Raw genomic sequence first — 20,948 nt, forward strand, 5'->3', positions numbered from 1 at the left:
AGTCTAAAGAAATCCCACTTCTTCCGATAAAATAGAAAAGTTAGTGATGCCGTAAAAAGGGTCCTAGATACAAATGATTTGGTTGGCATCCGAACAAATTAGAGTTACGGATCTCTTGTTGTTGGCACGGATAGATTTAAGAACCTCCAATTTTTAAAAAATAATTGTCGTAATTATATTGACAATGCAAGAGATCTACGACTTGGCGCAGGTGGCTGGAGCGCTCCAAGAGTACTTTTATGGATGCAGTACAAAAATCCTGGGTTTATTTATATGACGGATATAGATGATGATGGAAGGTTAAAGAACACCTTCTGGGCAGACCCCCATAGTAGAGCAGTGTACCAATATTTCAGTGATGTGGTCAGATTCGACACTACATACCTAATGAATTGATATGGGATGCCCTTTGCACCATTTGTTGGTGTAAGACCAAATGGAATGGTCGCTATCTGTGCATAAATACCATATGTGTTTCACCATAACAGCACGGTTCCAAACTTCAACATCCTTGAATCCAAGACCCCCTTCCTTATAAGGGAGACAAAGTCTGTCCCAGGTAACCTTGGCACCACCCTTGCTCAAATCATCCCCCTTCCAGAGGAAGGATCTCATCCACCATGGGCAGTCAATTCTGTTGAGAGTAGGATTTCCAGTGAGGATACCGAGACCTTTGTGTGGTTATTCAAAACAGGTTGCAATGCATGGATGGTATCGCTCCGTAAGCTATTATCACTGATCAGGATAGAGCGATGAAAAATGCAATCGCAATTGTTTTTCCAAAAATCTGGTATAAATTTTGTCTTTGGCATATACTGAAGAATGTCCTTGAGAAGCTTGGTTCATATAGTTTCTACAAAACTGGGATGAAAAATACATTGATGAAATGTGTATATGACACCCAACATGTTGATGAGTTTGAGAAATGTTGGGATTAGTTGCTTACCACTTACAACTTGCATGAGAATGCGTGGTTGCAAAGCCTATACGTTGAGCGTGAACATTGGGTACCGGTATTTTTGAAGGAGTATTTTTGGGCTGGAATGAGTACAACATAGCAAAACTGAATGCATTTTTTTACGGTTATGTTCATTCTATGACAAACTTGAAGGAGTTTGTAGACCAGTTTGATAACGCGTTGAAAAAAAAGATTGAAAACGAAAATCTCGCAGACTTCTAGTCATTTAATGTCATAATCCCTTACATATCTAGATCTCCGATTGAAAAGAGGTTCCAAGAGTTGTACACGAATATTAAATTCAAGGAAGTTCAGCAGCAAGTCAACAATATCATTGACTTGTAAAGTACTCTTGTAGATTATTTGAGATAAGGGGGATATTGTGTCTGCACATTTTGGTCGTATTCAGGTGTGTAACGATATTAAATTTTTGCCAGAAATATACATTTTAGATCGATGGAGGAATGATATGAAAATGCGATATACATTAATTCACAGGAGCTATGATACAGAGGAACAACGGGCGAATTCTAATAGATATTCAAGTCTTTTAAATATCTGTTATTAGATAATTACTCATGCAGTGGGTTCGAGAGAGCATATTAAGGATGCGAGAACCAAGTTATATGCAATTACTGATTTGTATCGTGCCAATCAAGAACCTCCATCGATGACTCAAATTGGTTCCAATGTTGATAGTACGACAAAGAACACTACGATCAATGGTTCTAGGGAAGTAAGCAGTCCACGTGTTGTGCGAGGCAAAAGCAGATCTCCATCTCTGAGGATAGCATCCAGGATCGAGATAGACATACGGAAAGATAAAGCAAAGACGAAGAAAACACCAGCAAATGGGAAGCGTAAAGAGGTGCAGATATTTTAATATCTGCTTTTTATTTATATTTTATTGACGAAGAAATGATTTAATGTACTTTTGTTTGTTAAATAATTATTAACGGGATGGAGGAGATGCCCAAATCGTGGATAGAGAAGATACACCTATCGTGAAAGTACGCAGGAATTTATTTAGCCCTTCTGAGATGGATCTCTCCAATGTTGGACACGTGCAGGTATATTAATAAGTTTATATTTATTACTAATTTCTATTATTTGGCTATATATTTACATTTGATTTCCAGCAGGATGTTCCAAAAAGAGAAAGCTTGGCTATAGACATTACCGGAACCCAGCCCCGAGAAATAGTGATGCAGAGTCAAGAAAACGTAAGTGGTTCATAACTTTTTTTTCGAGTTTAATACTAATATCTATTAGCTGAATAATATATTTGTTATTTATTATTTACAGATGCAATTTGGGTTAGATGGATCACAACTGTTGCAATGATGGGTACCCAATTAAAATTTTTGTGTATTGAATGTATTGCGCAGGTTCTTTTGTTTATTGAATGTATTTTGTTGTGGATTGAATATATTTTGTGTATTTGAGGGACTTTGTTGTGAAGTTGGATTGGAAAAATTTGTGACAGGAATGAATATATTTTGTGGATTTAAAGGACTGAATGGTTGTGAATTTGATTGGATAAATATTTGTGACAGGATTGGATTGGAGAAATTCATTGAGGATTGAATACATCTTTGTGTATTTGAGGGACTTTGTTGTGGATTGGATTGGTTATATTTGTTGTAGATTGAAGAGGTGCATACAACCGAAGCATAAGGTATCTAATAACTGCCCATTCGAAAACATGCTTCAAACACAAGTTGCCTCTGGGGCTTGCGTTGTTTATACGTGTTTTTTTTACTTCTTGGTATTAAGGATTGGAAGAATAGAGAGTGAGAACAACTACTGAAGCCAAAATTAAGAGTATTTGGTGAATTTCTTGGCTGAGTGCAATTTGAAATGGCGCCTTGGCTGAGTACTAATTTTCTCTGGCTTTCTCACCAGTACTGAAACCTATTCAAAATGCTATTGTTGTTGCTGTCATGACTTGTTTTCCACTATATCATTCTTCTTCCATTCTACCTTAGTGAAACAGATAGTTAACCTTAAAGGCCCAATAATGGCACACTAAAGAAATTGTTTGCTGATTTGAACGAACATATGCATTATACAATGAGTCCTATATACATATAATTGCTACAACTCAGAGGATGAACCATGCAAATCACTGGCAAATTAAACTTCCTGCATTCCAATCACAATATTCTTGCAGACAAGTAAAACAAAAATTTGTGTTCTATCAGTCCAATTCCACAAAATAACGTTGCATAACCACAAAATAAATCCAAACTGCTCGATGGCTAATACAAATATACAAGTCCAATACCTAAACATAGAACTACTAACAACAATCACAAATTACTTATATAACACTAGGTAAAATACATGTACAAATGTAAAACAGCAATAAATCCGAAATAGCGTGCCTAAACGCCTTATTTTAGCTTATTGGGCATTAAGCAGCAACTCCTTTTGCATAACCTCATCGCTTTATTGGATAGTACCATCTACACCCTCTTGAGGCGATCCGCTATCTTATGCAACTCAATCTCCCTCTTTTCAAGAAGCACGAGTATCTTCTTTCTTTCTCTTTCTTTAACAGTTCATTCATTCATTCTTGAACTTATAGTTCAGTCACTTCATTACTATCCAACCACTTGAAAAACTTACAGTATGGTGAGTCCTGCTCATTTCATGCATATATTACAAATGTACGAACTGTACATCATATTAAATGATTATATATACAAATGTTTTAGGCAACAAATAATATAGTTACCTGGGTATTGTACTTTGAATACCCTAAGAAGGGTCGTCTAGGATTTTTTGCAGTAGTTGACCATTTCAATGTGGCTTCGAGCTTGAAGAAGCACAATGGTTTTTCCAAAGTATGTTTGGGAAAAGATGAAGAAGATATTGATGAAGATGATGATGACATTCTAAGATTCAAATTCAAATTGCAAAATATATAAATAAACCGAATCAAAATCAAACAAAATCTCCAAATCAAGTAATCAACACTTAAAATCACAAGCACAAATTTGATTCATAAAACTAAAAGCAACAATCCAAAAAAATGTGGGCTATTAGAGTTAGGGTTCGTGCGTGGGATGAGAGAGATGAGAGAAGACAAAGATGAGAGAAAACAGAGAGATGTGGGGGAAGAGGAAGATTGAATGCGGGCTATTAGGGTTAGGGTTAGTGTGTGAGATGAAAGGGATGAGAGAAGACAGAGATGATAGAAAATAGAGGGATGCGGGGGAAGAGGAAAATTGAATGCGAGGGATGAGCGAACAAAATAAAACTGCATCGTTTAGTAATTATGCCACGTAGGCTTTGAGGCCGCAACAGGGATACAATGCAGTTGCATTTAGAATTTTCCTTTGACTAAAAAAAATTTGTATCTCACATTGAATTAACCAACTCATTTCTATAATAATAAAACTATTACTATTTTTTTATTTTTATCTAATTGTTAAATGCATATTTATTTTTTTAGTACTTTTTATTTTTATTTTCAATAACCTATATATCAAAATAAATAAATACATAAAAGTAGTTGTGCAACAACCTAAACCAGTTTTTTGTGGTTCTCTAATTCTTGTTCCAGATGCGATTTTAATTTACTACTATGGATGCATCCAAATATACAAGCTTAATGCACAATTTCTTAACCAATTTTTGAAGCCAATTCAAATGGGGAATTAAATTCAACAATATATGCACATATTACTTTGCGTAGATTCAACAATATACGGGTATGGATGGATGCAGAGATGATGAAAATGGGATAGCTAGGGAGCAACATGCTTATTTCATATGGGAAAAAGTATTGGCATCAACTACTGTTTGGGATCATCCAAAACACACCGTAGTAAAATGACCAAAAACACCCCACAACAAAACCCACTTCCCTCTCATTTCAAATTTCATTTTTACTTCCTCCCCCCACCACCCGTGTCGCCCAAGGCCTCCCGCCCCTCGGGCGTCGACTGTCGAGGTGTCGTCTATTGTCTAGATGGCGGCAGTCAATAGTCCGGTAGTGCAGATTTGACCGTGAGGGAGAGAGCATGTGAGGGAGAGAGAAACGGTCGGTGTAGATTGGGGAATGAGGGTATGGACGAGGGGTGGACGTCCGGCGTGCTCGTGGGTGGCGACGCGCAACTGTAGGTGGTGGAAAGTGAGCCGTGACGTGGGTGCGTGGGGTTGGGCTAAGGGGTGCGTGCAGAGGAGCTAAGGGCCTCGAATTAGGGGAGGAGAACGGGCTCGGTGGTCGTCGTGGTGGTCGGTGACTGTGGTGGGAGGCCTCGAATTAGGGGAGGAGAATGGGCTCGGTGGTCGTCGTGGTGGTCGGTAACTGTGGTGGGAGGCCGAATCTGCCGTCGCGACGGATCTAGGTTGCGATGGGGACACGGGTGAAAAGAGAGAAATTTGAATGAGAGGGAGAAATGGATTTTAAGAAAGAAGAAGTAGAAGGGGAAAAAAAAAATGACGTCACGTGTGCTACGGCACAGCTCTTCATATGGAGGTAAGCTAATAATTTTTAATTTATTGATGGAGATACATGCAGCAGAATCACTGTAAATGAAAGTCTTTCTTGTTTGACTTTAGCTCTTCCAATTCGAGGTAAAATACGATGACATTAGGTTGAAGATACTCTAAGGCCATAAAAACATATATAGGGCTATAGTTATTAGTACTAGGTAACATGTAGAACTTGTTGGTGAGATTTTTAGTTTTAGTTTTTTCTTTCTTTTTTTTTTTAAATTTTTTTACAAAGGGATTTGGAAGATTTTGAACTCAAATTTTTTATTTGAAGAATCAGATCATATACCATTGACCATCAGCTCTTGGCGACATTTTTAATTTTTGATTTCTGGATATTTTGGCCAATTTTTGTAGTAATTAATGATCTATATTGGTGCATTATGTGTTCTTATTAAATTGCTGGGTCCAATACCCTTTTTTTTGGCCGCCCATCAAATTAATTACTAAAGCAGTGGCCGTGTTGTTTGCTATTTTTTAAGTGGGGTTGACGAATTAATGCCATCCTTCGGAGAAAGCTGACCTCATGCGAACTGTGTCGAATTTGTCAAAGGGGATGCACATACCCTCATATATTGTGGAGTGAATTGGATACGCATTATTTTAATTTTCTGCCAATTGGAGGAGGGCTTCCGGTCACCATAATTGCTGCGGCGAAAATGATTCGCAGTGTCCAGAAAAATGCGTTCAGGTTGCGTTTAAATATTGAATTGAATTAAGATAATAAAGTATTATTTTTATTTTAAAATTTAAAAAAATTATAATGTTGAGTTAAAATGGATTTAAAAACCAAGCACTATACTGCACTGGCCGTGAGGAATTATCATATTTTCCGGATCATTTTCCCCAAAACGGAAACAAATTGAAGAAATCTTTGTTAAATTTGGGTAACGAAAAATGCTACCATCCCGTCTAGCATTTACTGTTGGGCATGTTTCGTAGTGTACTTGTATTTATTTTTTTTAATATTTACTTACTTAACTATTAAAAAAATTAAAAAATAAAATAAATACACAAACAACCAAAATAAAAAGGCAAATCAGGAGACAAAGTAACATTTTTTTTTGGATAAATATTTATACGATGATTTAGAAATTTGGAAATTAAGTAGGGAAATTAAGTAGCACTGATCAAGCAGATTTGAAAAGTGAAATGAGAATTTTATATTTTGTTTGAGAGTTTAAAATATTATATTTTAATATTATTATTGTTTTAAAATTTAAAAAATATGAATTGAAATTTGAAAAAGTTAAATTGTTTATTATATTTTATATGGAGATTTGAAAAATATGTAATGATGAGATGAGATGAGATAAAAATTTTGTGTCTCATTCCACCTCCAAACCTGCCGTATGATATGTTTGCATAGATAGCATACAAACAAATTAATTATAAATTGTATTTGCTGATGGCTGCTAGATCATGTGGAGTGCAAGAATTGAAAGTATGTATAAATTTATTAATGTCTATTTGCATGGTACTACACTCAGAACGAAACAAATTACAATAAAGGGAATTAAGTACTGATCATCATGTTGAGGATTTTTACTTCCCTTCAAATTAAATTGATCATGCGGAAAGGCAAGGCATGGTACGTACTGGCTACAAGCTGTACTAATGAATATATAGTTAATTAGCATTAATTTATTTTTGTCAATATGCATGGCAGGAAGATGGATTTCCATTTAATTAATTTCCTTTTCTTTTTTATTAATTAAGGTTTATTTATCAGTAACTATATGCGTAGACTTTATTTTATGGAATCAAATAATACGTGGGCGGCGGGCTTAAATCATGACGTCCAATCCAGATTTGATGAGTTTCACATTAATTAATAATTATCAATATTTATAACCCACAAATCGTGCATGTTATCTTGATTTGTCCAGCGAGAATATAATATATATTTATATATATAGTTGTTTTAGATTTAGATTTTTATGGAGTTTACATTTAAAGAGAACAAAAAAAAAAAAATTCTTGACTTTGAGAGAAAGCAACGTCTTTGAATTAAGAATCTTGTTCTGCAAATTGCAATCACTAAAGGGCTTTTAATTATGCTTTATTATCTTGTTGTAGATCAGTACTCTTTGCATGCCATGCGAGAGCTGCAAAATAAAAAAGTGGATCCAGAATATGTAAATGAAGAGAAGTAATTATGATATATATATATATATATATAGATTTTTCTTTTTAATATTTATTTGTAGTTGGCTAGTAGCCTATGCTGGTTACATGAATATAAATACTCTTCCATCAAAATCTGAGAAAGAGAAGAAGGGAGAAAAATTAAATTGGTTAGACCCAGTACGTACAATACAATATATAAAAGATCATATTTATAATTGATCTTATAATAAAAATATTTATAATCTAACGCATTATATGAAATTATATTAATTTATAAAATTTTATTTTATAAGATCTTGCCATTTTCCTTTGTTTAATAATTAAGTAAATATTTTTTAATAATGTTGTAATTTTTTTAAAAATATTTAAAAATGTTAAAAAAATGCATATGAAAAAAAAGCAAAAAGAAAAAAAAGAAAAATACATGAAATGCAGTACTAGTAAGAGCCCCAACAGGAGCTTTCAGCGGTGGCCTTTAAGAAATATTAATTTTAATCCAAACATGTTTAAAATATCAAACAAACTTTAATCTTTCAGAAAGAAACCATAACTAATCGTTCATGATTCGCCTCCAATTTTTGTGATTAATAAAAAATCAAAACAACTTTTAAAAAAAAGTACAAAAATTTTCAATGGTTATTACTATTTTTACATGCAATAAGAAGTAAGAACACAGTCTCAAAACTTTTCGAATCAAATATTTTATTTTATTTTTTATTTTTTATATCTCAAAACTTAATAAAATATTTTAATTTAAACTATTTAACTCATATTCACAAATCATTTGTTTTATTATTAACAGATTTCTCCCAGCAAAATTGATAATATTACTAGCAAAAAAATATAAATTGATACTTACCCCATGCATCTATAAATATCTGAGAAATATATATATACACACATATGGCAAAATTAACTAATATTTACAATATTTAAGCCTCTGCTTCTCATGACGGCCTCCTGCACCTAATTGATGAGATGATCTTCTTGCAGGTTGCTGCCCTTCACCCTCGTACGTATTTTAGCAGTATACAACGAAGGGATGAACTGCTTCTTCGATTTTTATTTTTATTTTTTTAAGTTGGTAATTTAATTCTAAACTCCTCGGAAGGAATTAGATCTTCAGAAATCATCCCCGGAACACGTGTTCCTCACCTGACCGTGCATCGATGTGCTTGATCCAACGGCTAGGACTCTTCTTCCAGCTCCCACTACTACCCCCGGTGCTCCCCGTATGCGCAATATCTATGGTGCTCCCAATATGCGCAATATCCAAGCCTTTCCCCACGGGCAACAACACCGTCCTCACCACACGCGTCCCTCTCTCAAGCACCCCGTGCCATCGAAATCCCGAAACGTTTCTCTGACACGCGTTTTTGCAAGCCAAAACCGCACCTCTTTGGCCCAGCTTAGCGAACCTCAGAACCCTGGCGAAGTCCCCACGCTTACAGTCCACCACCAGAAAGTCCACGCCTACCAGCCCTGCCATGGCCGCCTCTGCCTCTCCCACCACCACCTCCATCGGCGTCGGAAAAGACACGTCTGAGTATTCTCTCATGGCCTTGACGTACTCCTGTTTCGACCGCTCGTCCGGGACTATGCACACGTGACGTCCGCACGCGTGGCGGGCTGCGATGGCCAGTCCGATGCTTGTCACGATTGGATCGCCGTTGAGCCACGATTCGACGATTAGCTTCGCGTTCCAACCGGCAGCCATGGCGGCGAGGAGCTCGGCTACACCGGAGTGTTCTTTGAAGTTTTTAATCTGCATGAAAATGAATAAAAAGAATATGGTTATTACATTGATTAAAATAGCATTGATGGTTTTCAAGAGCTGAGAAATTTTCAGAGAAAAATACAAAACCACGGTTGGAGAAAAGAGAGGAAGCTAAGAAATACTGTTACATGGGCGTGTGGTTTTAGAGAGTGCTTACTGATTTAACAGTGTCTATGTAAGCTTTAGAAGCTGTTTCGGGGGACCAAACGAGCTTCATACCTCTCCGCCTCCGTCTCTCTCTCTCTCTCTCTCTCTCTCAAACACAAATGGGCAGTCGCACAAATTTAAGAGAAAATGGCGGTGGTGGTGTGGGACTTTGAGGTGTAAAGGTTGGTCTTTTAAATGCATACGAGTGAAAGAGAGAGAGAAAGGGTTGCGGGATGCTTTTAATACAAGCGTTGACATTTTGGCCGTACTACAAGCAGAATCTGTGGGTGGGGTTTTAAATAACATTTGGATTTTCTTCGGCCTATATTTACACTTCTGCGAGAGGACTTATCTTCTGCTGCTGCTGCTGCTGCAGCCACTACTGATAGAATTTATTAATCTCAAGTAGTTTAAGAAACAAATAAATAAAGATGAAGACATGGCACTACTTTTTTGTAGCCTGCTGGAAATGCAATGGACCTCCTTACTAGTTCCATGTATATCAGAGGTACGTCTCAGTGCGTATGATTAGGGTGCGTTTGGTTTCAAACTCTTTATTCTAATTTTAAGTTGAATCTAATATTTAAACACCTAATTCTCAAATTATTAAACTCATCCTAACTCAAAACATTCTTACACGTGAGACTCACAATCTTTTTCAATTTAAAACATCTTTATACGTGAGACTTATAACCTTTTTGAATTTCTCATAAAAATACTAAACTCTTCTTAACATCCAAACACACTTTAAATTCAATTTAGATGGATTCTACATAACTCTCTCCACTACTCAACTCACTACTATTCATAAAGAACTCAATTCAATTGAGTTCAGCTCAACATTCAAACGCAACCTGAGGATATATTAATGCACAGTTAACCAGGAATTGCTTATATATACCCATTAATTAAAAATATAAAGTGATTGAGGTGAGTTTTGCTATTCATCATCTTCACATATAATATATCACACTTATTTTTATTTTTTTAATTTTATTATTTCTAAACTAATTGAATTATTCTACTCATCATCCATACATCATATATTTGGTAAGAGAAAAAAATAAAAAATTATGTGTAGTGTATGGTGGATGTGAGTATAATGAGTATAACTTTTCTATTTTATATAATATATACTGTAGCAGCTGGCACGCAAAACGTTCGTGCATGCATGTGTATGGTTTCGGATAAATATCAAACGTCCCAGTTAAATTATAGGGAGATTCTACACTGTGTTACGTATTATATATTGCCAGTTTTCCGCGACCAATATTGTCGTGTTAATTTCTGATCGATCATGGGATAAAATTAATGAAGCTGAGACTGTACGATGGATCCATTATTGTCGTATACATTATCGATCTGAAGTATACCAACGTACGATGGATCCATGCATAGACAACAATACGTACCCTCTAATTATTATTAATTCAATCAAAAACCTTACATCATAGTACTACGTACTGCTGAAAGATATTGATCGAGGCGGTTGCCAGAAAACTACTTGCAAGTCCCTGCCGTACCTTGAATTATTCAAGTTGTACGAAACCTTGAAATTATCCAATATTAAGGCTGAATTACTTTATATATATATATATATTGGGGAGAGGGTGTGAAGTGTGAACCCATGATCGAGATGTGGGTATTGCCATCAGACGAGGCCGTTGGCAAGGCTGAATCACTTGGATGAAGATAACATATTTCTAATCTCATGATAACGATGCATGTTTTGTCATATTATTGTCATTATAAACAAGGTTACGCATATATATATATATATTTAATAATTTACACGTCATATGCATGGTTGGAGTACTACAAATTGTCAACTTGTTGTTAGAAAAGTTACAATATTTTCTCTATCTGACGGCATATTCATTCAATTTTTTCGACGGTCAAATCCGAGCACCTAAATCACGTACATGTGGCAACACATTAAAACCATGACACGCTGATCATAATCTTGCAAATTTAGTCGATACAAAAATATTATACCCTGAAAAAACGTCGAAAAAGCAAACACATGAACGACGGTTGTAATTAAGATCATTAATGTTTTGTTTTTAAATTTTAAATAAGGGGTGATGTAGGCTAGCTAGCTGATTAGCTTAGCTCCTTTTTAAACCATATAATTAATTATATGTTTAACTGAGATAACTAGCTAGCTAGGTCGTTTATATATATAAATCGAGCAAGTTGTAAGATCATTAGGTTCATAGACAGATCCTCGATCGTGACTATGACTTCTCCCAAGTCAATGCCTTTATCTCTCGCACTTGCTTGCTCTACAAATAATATTAATCCTTTTTGAACCCAAAGACGTTTCTGCTTGTTAATTAAAAAAGTCAGAAATGGTGCTAACAATTTTATTTTTTTAAATTGATTATAAATGACTGTGATGTAATCGATTGAATTTACGACACCTTTTTAGGACCACTTGACAAGTTCCATTTCTTAGTTAATTATTTTATAGCCGCCTCGGTTTTACTGAAGAGATCAAGTGGTTCACAAAAAAAGACTTTTCAAAATTAAAACTAAAGAAACCATCTTTTATATATATTAAATACATATATATATATATATATATATATATATCTCAACATATTATTACCTAAGAACATACCCTAATAATCCCCGAACTTGGTTTCGTGATCGAAAGGGAAAAATCGGCCATCTTTCTCGGATAGACGAGTCTAATCTCCATTAATATTAGATCCCTTTGCTCAGAGCCAGCAATTTTTTTGAGGAGGCTTAAATTTTTATACATTGAGATTCAAATATCGTAAAAACATAATTATATATAAAATTAGATTTCGATAATTTGTAATATACCCGTAGAAATAAGATTTTAAAAATAAAACTTCTTAATATATGTTTCAGATTTTTGGCGATAATATTTCATAAAATAATATTCATCCATTATTAATTTTGTAATGAAATATTTAGAATTTATTTGCTTCATAAAAACTATCAAGTGAACTTTAGAATGTTATATTTCATTCTAGTATGTTAGTTAATTTTTTAAGTTTCATGTAAACTCTATATATTTTCGTATACCATTAAACATATAATACTATAATAGAGACATTAAATAAATTTTTTCTTGCTCAATGAAGTCTAGAGGATAAAATATCTCAACTATTTTTCATATAAATCACCAACCTTAAATGATTTTTGTTGTATTTTCACTCTAGATTCCATATTAAGAAGCTTAATATTATATAACAAAAAATTTTGAGATCCATATTAATAAGTTTATTATTTTTCTTAAACTTAGATTTGATTTAATTACGATGAGATCACACTCTTAAAAATAAATAATATATAGAAATTATACAAAATTCTGAGACTATAGGAAAAAAAAGTTGGAAAGATATTTCTATCTATATTGGAATTTTATAAAATTTTACAGAGTATATAAAGATTATAAATTTTTTTGAGAGAGCCAATTCTCCATATTTATAAAATTATGATTAAAAAGTAAGATATATTTTAATTTTTCAAAACATTTTGGGGGGGGCCATGGCCCCACTTAGATAAACGTAGGTCCCCACTGCCTCTGCTTTTAAATGTGTTAGTACAAAATGTTGACCACAAATGTACTCAGCTTGGAACATCCAACATTTTTTTATTCCCTTGACCCTTGCAACTTTTTTTTTTCTTTTTTTTGAGCAAGTTAAACATAACATAGATAAACTAAGCAGTTATAAGAATACAAGATTTAGTGAGTTGGGAGTCTCCGACCATCTTTTCAAAATAAACAAAAAGCAGCACCAAAATAAAAATAAAATAAAAAGAAAAATGGGGTAAGTCAAAGGTTTGACTCCAACCTAGTCCTACAAAGAAATGCCGCTCAAAAGTGATTTTAATATAGTCTGATAAACAAACTATAAACCTACGACTAAACGCCGTAGTCGAGAGAAGTGCGCTGCGTTTTGTTGATCTGGCCCTTGCACCTTTTCATTGCATCCATTGACCTCTTAAAGCATTAGCGAGCTCAACAAAATAAAAATTTGAGTAAGGTTTAGTTAAAGTGCACAACAAATCACTATAATAAACTCAATAAATGAACAATAATTATAGCCTAAAGTTATTTGGCTAGCCAAATAGGCTGGCTAAATATTATTCTCATAATAAAATAATTATATCTTACTTCTACTTTGGTCTCTCACGCAAGAGAAAATATGAAAATGGTGAAAAAGATGACGAAGTTGTGCTGCTTTCCTCTCTTTGAAACTCTGGCATGCAGTTGCAACGCTTCTTAAAAAAAAAAGGTTCGAAAAATAATATGAAATTTGATTTAATATGTTAATATAAAATGTGATTTGGAAAAAGTTGGAAAAATATATCAATTAAAGAATATGACCTTTGTAAAAAAAAAGATTATTAAAAAATTATATCCGTTAGGAATAATTTGAACGTTAGAAAATTAATATGTAATTTTTTAATAATGAATAAATATTCAAATTACAATTAGAATTAAAATAAATAAAAAGTTTAAAATTAATATTTTAAAAGAATAGTGATAGATTTATTGAGTTTATTATTTAATGTTCTTGAAAAGTAACTAGCTAAATTTGTAAAAATGAATTTTCTAATCAAATTTTAGTTAAAATTTGTTGAATCCACTATTAGTATTCTTAGAACAAAGCGATGGGATAATAAATAATTCAAAATGGGCCTACCGGTTGTTGAGCACAATTTATATTCCGGCCCATTTATTGTGCAGTCTGGACCTGAGCTTATTTGAGAGGGCCTGCTCCGACCTTTTCTCAAAAACTAGGTTTCAGCTCGACCCCGCAAGATTTGCTTATCTTTTTCTTTTCAATTTTTAATAACGTTGGACACAGTCAAGAGAATGCAAATCTTTTATAATCTTTAAAAAAAAAAAAAAAAAAAGTAGAAATCTATAATTAAATAAATAATTTTTCATTTCATATTTACTTATTTTTTTAAAAAATATATATATAAATTACAAATCTTAAAACTGTAAATATCAATTTTTTTTTTAACACTTACTACTCTCGTTGACATTTCTCTTTCTTAGCTTTTTAGTTCCCTCTTTTCTTTTTTTCGACCCTCTTTTTTGTGACAGACAATATTGACTCATTTTTGTTAATTTTGTTTTCTTAAAACCTAAAACCTTGGACTTGCACCCTTGAGGCTCTGTTTGGATTTAAATATGGTTTCATCTCATCTCATTATTATAATTTTTTTAAATACTCACACAAAATATAATAAATAATTTAATTTTTTAAAATTCTAAAATAATAATATTAAAAAATAATATTCTAATAATATTTTATTAAACACATCTAAAATCATCATATCTCATCTCATCTCACTATCCAAACCAACTTCTTTAAATACGAGAAACTGTCATAAAAAAATTCACGATCTTTTATTACTAAAGATCGATGCGCGTAAATTTCTGAGTTCACAATATTTTAATCTTGAAATCTTACTTTGAGGGATGATACGAAAATGAAAGACAAAAGGACATGTTAATTGTAAACAGTTATCAAAGATGAAGAGGACAAGAAACATTCACAGGTATAGAGCGAAACCATACAATATTTTGGCAGGCAGTTTTGTTTTCAGCGATGGGATAAATAAGAGGAGAGACCATGTCAGCTATGATAACTAGCCCAAGCATAGATGCAAATTGGTAAAATAAGATATCAAAAACGACAAAATTCCAACGACCCATATTTACAAAAAGCCAAAAGAAAAAGACATTGAAAAGTAACATTCAGGTTGAAGTTGATAGCACGGATTTTCCGGACGGCTTTGTTTCCGAGAGTTGTCCATTTTATGATGGGAAACGAGTAATAATATATCCATAATATTTTATATAATATATTGTATAACAATGTATTAAATAATAAATATTTTTATAAAATTATATTATTTTTATAAGATATTTTATAAAAATATTTCTCATTTAATATATTGTTATACAATATATTATATAAAATATTATGGATAAATCATTTTTCAATAAAAATGACCTGTCCTAGAATATTTTTTCTCGAAATCACATGTCGGGGTTACATTTTACAATGTGTTGGAATCTGATTCCGAATGGGAAGATTCATGTGTGGAGCATTACCCACTTGCCTAAGCCCATTCCTTTACCCCTCTTAAGATTCGTCTTGCAAAATAAATTGTTGTTTTGGAAATGATGGCATTTAATTTGACTAGCATTGCTAATCAATTCTGCTACGGGTAGTCATTCTCGCGCACCCTCCGCTGACTTGGAGGGTAATTTCATCAATTTGAGTTGTTTTAAGGATTCTAGACTTTAGAGACCTTCGTCTTTCTCGCTTAGCATGAACCAAGAAGGCAGATATACGATACACAACCCCTCTCGTCTTCGCCATTGGCATGGCTCCGCTCCATCACATCTCCGCCACTATTACGTTTGGGTATGACTCTCTTGCCACTAGTACATTTGGGCACCTCGGATTTGGGTTTCGTAGTCATCAAAATGAGGCGAACAGATGATAATCCCTTAAAAGATGAAATAATTTTGTTTTTTAAGATATTAGTTTTTAAAAATGAAAAAAGGTAATAAAATGTATACTAGTATTTGGTGGATGTTGAATTCATGACTTATCCCTCCCCTACATTCTTATGGGTTGAGAAAATGTCATTTGAGAATTATGTGACTATCATTTCATTATACATCTTGTGTGCATTTTATTTATCCATTGCAACAACACCTATCTATTTTCATATCATTTCCTTGTTACAACACAGGAGGGAGGAAAGTAGATTTGTAACCACCCCCATACCCAAACATCCTAATCAACCTAAATCAAATTATAAAATCACACACGAGAGAGATTGATATATGTATATATATACCACAAGAGAAAAACGCTGGAAGTTTCGATTTTCATCGTTAGACGAAGGAGGGCAAATAGAATAAGTTCGCCTTTCGTCGCGAGATGGGAGTGGATTCAGTGAGAACTACTTTCTAGCATCTCCATTCATGAATGAACTAAGGGTGGGGAGAACTACAGGTTTCAACTTCGATGACGGGGGAATTTCAAAAAGGAGGCTTTAACATCATTTCAAGAAGTCTTTAATTTCGTCTTTCAGCTTTCACCAATCTACACCATTTCATTTAATATCCTTATATGTCATCAGTAGTGCGCAACTTGATTACGTTTAGATTTTACCATTGCCAATAAACAAAAAAGAAAAAAGAAAACAAATCTTGAAAAGAGAAGGAAACCTACATTTTACATAGCAAGAGTTTAGTACAAATAATAAAGGCCAAATTCCTCCATCAAAATCACTCCAAGTCCTCTGCTCGCTCATACAAGAACCAGCATTATACCATTGACAAGTTCAGTCATTGAGAGCAATAACTCTACTGTTGCAAGGAAACATAAACAACTAAGAGCTGGGGCATCAGTCAGCAGTTAGTAAAAACCTCATCATCTATCACTCCCCTTTGTCTTTGAACACCAAAGCACGAAGAGATAATCAAGAACTGCCAATAGGACCACTTAGTTCTTGCATCACACTTTCCATGGATGGCCGTTGGTTAGTAAGTTCATGGGTGCAAAGCACTGCAATTCTCCCAAGTTTTGCTGCTTCTGATTCAGAGAACTTCCCCTCAAGGTTCATGTCAACAAAATCTTCAAATTTGCATGATTCTGCCCCAAGGCGAGTTGACTGGGTGATTATACGCTTTCCGGCAAGGATTTGAAATATGATCATACCAAATGCATATACATCGCTCTTTTCAGTGAAGCGACCGGTGGTTGTGTATTCTGGAGCCAAGTATCCCATGGCTGCACTGGCTTTGAGAGTGGAGAAGACAACATCATCTGCAAGGAGTTTATGCAGGCCTGAGTCTGAGAGCAAAGGATTATGCCATCCGTCGATGAGCACTTTCTCAGCCGATATATTCTGGTGAACTATAACAGGTTTGTTTCCTCCGTTTCTGTGCAAATACCCAATACCTGACCAAGAAGGGACATCAAATTTGAGAATGCACAATGTAAACCAAGGCAATGAATCTACCCGTCCCCAGAAATACACAAATAATTCTTGCGGGTAGTTTCGAGAAGCAACACAAATGCAGCCTGGAATATGCTCAAACAAGCTGGTGATTGTGCCAATTCTACGGAGTTCTTTGCTAAAACTTTGAACTTGTTTTAAAATCAGATAGTATCAATTCCTATTAAATGTTATTATGTTTCAAATAGCTTAAGCAAATATTGTCAAACTTAAAACACCATTTTAAATTAAATTATAATTACTGCTCTATGAAACACCCACATCCAAGCTTTTAATTGCATTTCAAAACCAGAGTTCGTTACTTGTGGACACAGAAATTCCGAATGTACAGCAATAATCAAACAAGCATAAGATGTTCCCTGTGTGTGTGTGTGTGACAGCAAATAATAATTTCATCAAGCAGGAAGCCAGAGCTAGAATCACCTTTGGCAACACCATTGATGATAGATACTCTGGCAGACCATTCAAGAACCTTCCCACTGCCATCCTTAACATCAAGATACTCTGATAGACTGCCATTTGGGACAAAATCGTAGATAAGAAAACACTCTCCCCTGCCTTTTGAACAGCAGAAGCCTCTCAACCTAACAAGATTTTCATGTTTCAATGAGGTCAATATCTTCAGCCCCTTCAAGAATTCAGCTTCATCAGACTTGCAGCTTGTCTTGGCAATGCACTTTATAGCAACAACAGACCCATCTCTAAGTGTCCCCTTGTAGATAGTGGAGAAATTGCTCTTCCCCAACAAATTGGCCTCGGAGAAACACTGGGTTGCACGTTCCACATCCTCTAAATTGAACATAAAGCTTTCAAGAACTTCCTGAGAGAATCCACTTCGACCTTTCGACAGAGGGTCCCATCCATTACAGTATTCAAGACTTATTAGAGGAGACGCACTCTTCCTACAAACTTCCTTAACCTGGTCAGTACTAAGCCGGCTATCTGAAGTGTCAAAGGTACTTCCAATTTTCTGCTTTTGTCGACGGTACCATGCAAATGTGAATAGTCCACTAACAGCCACAGCAATAATAAGTCCAATCACCCCCAAAACTATACCAACTTGTGGGGATTTTGATGGTTTTGAACACAGGTTTTTGCTGCAATCAGACTTTAAGGGCGCTGACATCGGGAGAGTTTTTGTAGAAACACTGCCAGGTTCAAATGGTTCTGGTCTGTTTGTGTTTAGACCGTCGGTAGGTTTGCAAACATTTAAGTCAGAAAACCCAATGCCGCATAGTCCTGGATTGTTCTTGTACAGGAATCCGCCATTCAGTTTCTTCAAAGCTGAGTTTTTATCCACAACGCCATTCAAATAAAGATTAACATTTTCGACCACCTTGATTTTCCAAGAAAACATAAATACGGAAAGCACAAGAGCATGTCAGAGAGAGATCTTATTACCTGGAGGGACGATGCCTGAAAGAGAGTTGTTTTGTACGTTCAGAACTTCCAGAATGGGAGCATTAACTAATCTTACTGGAATTGAACCAAAAAACCCATTGAAGCTCAAATCCAACCTCGTTAACATCTTCAAATCACCCAAACTTGCAGGAATTGCACCGGTCAATTGATTATACTGTAAAGCAAGAACGCTAAGCCTCCATAAATTTCCTAGCTGTGTTGGTATGCTCCCGGTCAACTTGTTGTAACACAGCTGCAAAACTGCAAACAACAGGTTGAGATTTTGTCAGTTACAATTATTTGTAAAGTTTTGGGGAAAACCATGAGATGGAGAGTGCGCTGAACAAGATATTCACCGCACCCAGTTTCTAGTTTAATCTTGAGTCTCCAAAATTTAGAGTCCATAAAAAATGACCCAGGATATGCAAATGCCAGATCAGGTAAAATTCAACGCAGGGAATCAAACGAGATAAAAAAAAAAAAAAAAAACCAAATTGTGAAAGAAGATAAAGAATAAGAAAAGATTGAAGCTTTCAATGCACACAGCTAGACCTCTAAATTCCCATTAAGAATACCCAAATATGGCATGCTGAGGAAACAGAGCGGTGTCGAAGAATTAAATGCAGGTCAGTGAAGATGCTTAAGAAAATCCAAATAAACTGAAGACTCAACAGTTTTTCACGGCATTCAATTCCCTACATGATGCGTGAATAAATGTCGGCACTGGATAAAACGACAAAGGAATGTAACAAAAAATGTAGAAGAATGTAGCTTTCCCTCGAAAAACATAAAGGGCCATAACCAAAAAATGCAAATTTCCTTCAAGAATCACGCCTACGCTCCGATTGGGAATGTAAACATTTGAAAATAAAAATAAAAAACCAACCTTGAAGATTAGACATGTTGCCAATCTCGTGAGGAATCTCCCCGGAGAGATTATTCACATTGAGATACAAATCATTTAGCTGGGTCAACCGGGAAATCTCCTTTGGTATTTTTCCAGTCAGAGCATTGAAGTGCAAGTACAACCCAGTCAAGCTCTTGAGCTCGGCTAAGGCTGCAGGTATTGTACCAGAGAGGCCCTTCCCTTGCAAAGAGATATTGGCCACAAGACCTTGCTCGTCGCAAGCCACGCCTTCGAAAGAGCCACTGCAAGGGTCAGTATTTGGGGACCATGAAGTCAGGAACTGGTGTTGAGGGTCTAGAGAGGCCTTGATGGCCATGAGAGTGGGAAGCTCGGTGAGTGAGGAAATAGTCGGAGAGGAAAAGAGGAAGAGGATGAAGAGAGGGAAGAGGAGGCTGAAGGAAGGAGGCATGATTTTTTTGAGGGAAAGTGGGATGGAAATGTGTGAGAATGTTCGACAGGCTTGTAGAAACTGATGGAATTTTTTTTAGGGGAAAAGTGAGAGAGAACTTGAAGTATTTGAGAAAGTCCGGAGACTTTCTAGTCCTACCTTTCTATTTTTGGGTGGAGAGGTTGGGTTTCAAGGTTTGGAAGTCAAGGGTAGCATCGTAGAGAGAACTCAAATCTCAGAAGAACGAGAGAGACATGTTTGGTTTGGAGGAAACTGGAAGAAGATGGGAGGGAAAGTGTGGTTGCGTCTTTCTATTTTTTTTTTTTTTTTAGTGCTTTGCAGGGTGCGTGGGGAAATGTGTCGGATTTGAAGTGAACGTGGGGTGAGTTTTTCTCGTGGGTTGAGTGAAACTCGTGAAACTGAAGAAGGAGAGGCTCCCAATCCCATCGCCTCGAAATAAAACTAAAGAAGACAAAAAATGAAGAGCCGGTGAAACGTTGATCAGTAGTAGGTGGTGTGCTTACTGTTTACTGCTACCTGGGATTCACCGGCACAACTCTTCTCAGTTTTTAGTTTTTACGGTGCAAATATCGACAAACTTTTTTTCTTTTTATTTTCCGGGTCCAAGGATTTATCCGTATGAACGGGTGCCATTCCGTCGCTCAGAATACACGATTACATCTTATCACTCTTTTAA

The 20,948-nt window shown here is 35.1% G+C and overlaps 2 protein-coding genes across 2 annotated transcripts; both read right to left on the reverse strand.

Moving 5' to 3' along the window:
- Window positions 1-8,397: 8,397 nt before the first annotated feature.
- LOC121263099 lies at window positions 8,398-9,740 on the reverse strand. The gene is made up of 2 exons (XM_041165895.1): window positions 9,529-9,740; window positions 8,398-9,359 (listed from the first exon to the last, which is right to left on the reverse strand). The coding sequence occupies exons 1-2, from the start codon at window positions 9,586-9,588 to the stop codon at window positions 8,724-8,726; spliced, it is 696 nt and encodes a 231-aa protein (XP_041021829.1). The 5' UTR covers window positions 9,589-9,740; the 3' UTR covers window positions 8,398-8,723.
- Window positions 9,741-16,745: 7,005 nt separating this feature from the next.
- On the reverse strand, window positions 16,746-20,706 carry LOC121263109 (somatic embryogenesis receptor kinase 2). Its single transcript, XM_041165905.1, has 4 exons — window positions 19,843-20,706; window positions 18,957-19,217; window positions 17,979-18,839; window positions 16,746-17,497 (listed from the first exon to the last, which is right to left on the reverse strand). Exons 1-4 carry the CDS (start codon window positions 20,270-20,272, stop codon window positions 17,016-17,018), a joined length of 2,034 nt encoding a protein of 677 aa, XP_041021839.1. The 5' UTR covers window positions 20,273-20,706; the 3' UTR covers window positions 16,746-17,015.
- Between the last annotated feature and the right edge of the window lie 242 nt (window positions 20,707-20,948).

The sequence above is a fragment of the Juglans microcarpa x Juglans regia genome, chromosome 1D, assembly GCF_004785595.1.
Source record: "Juglans microcarpa x Juglans regia isolate MS1-56 chromosome 1D, Jm3101_v1.0, whole genome shotgun sequence".
Classification (NCBI taxonomy): Eukaryota; Viridiplantae; Streptophyta; class Magnoliopsida; order Fagales; family Juglandaceae; genus Juglans; species Juglans microcarpa x Juglans regia.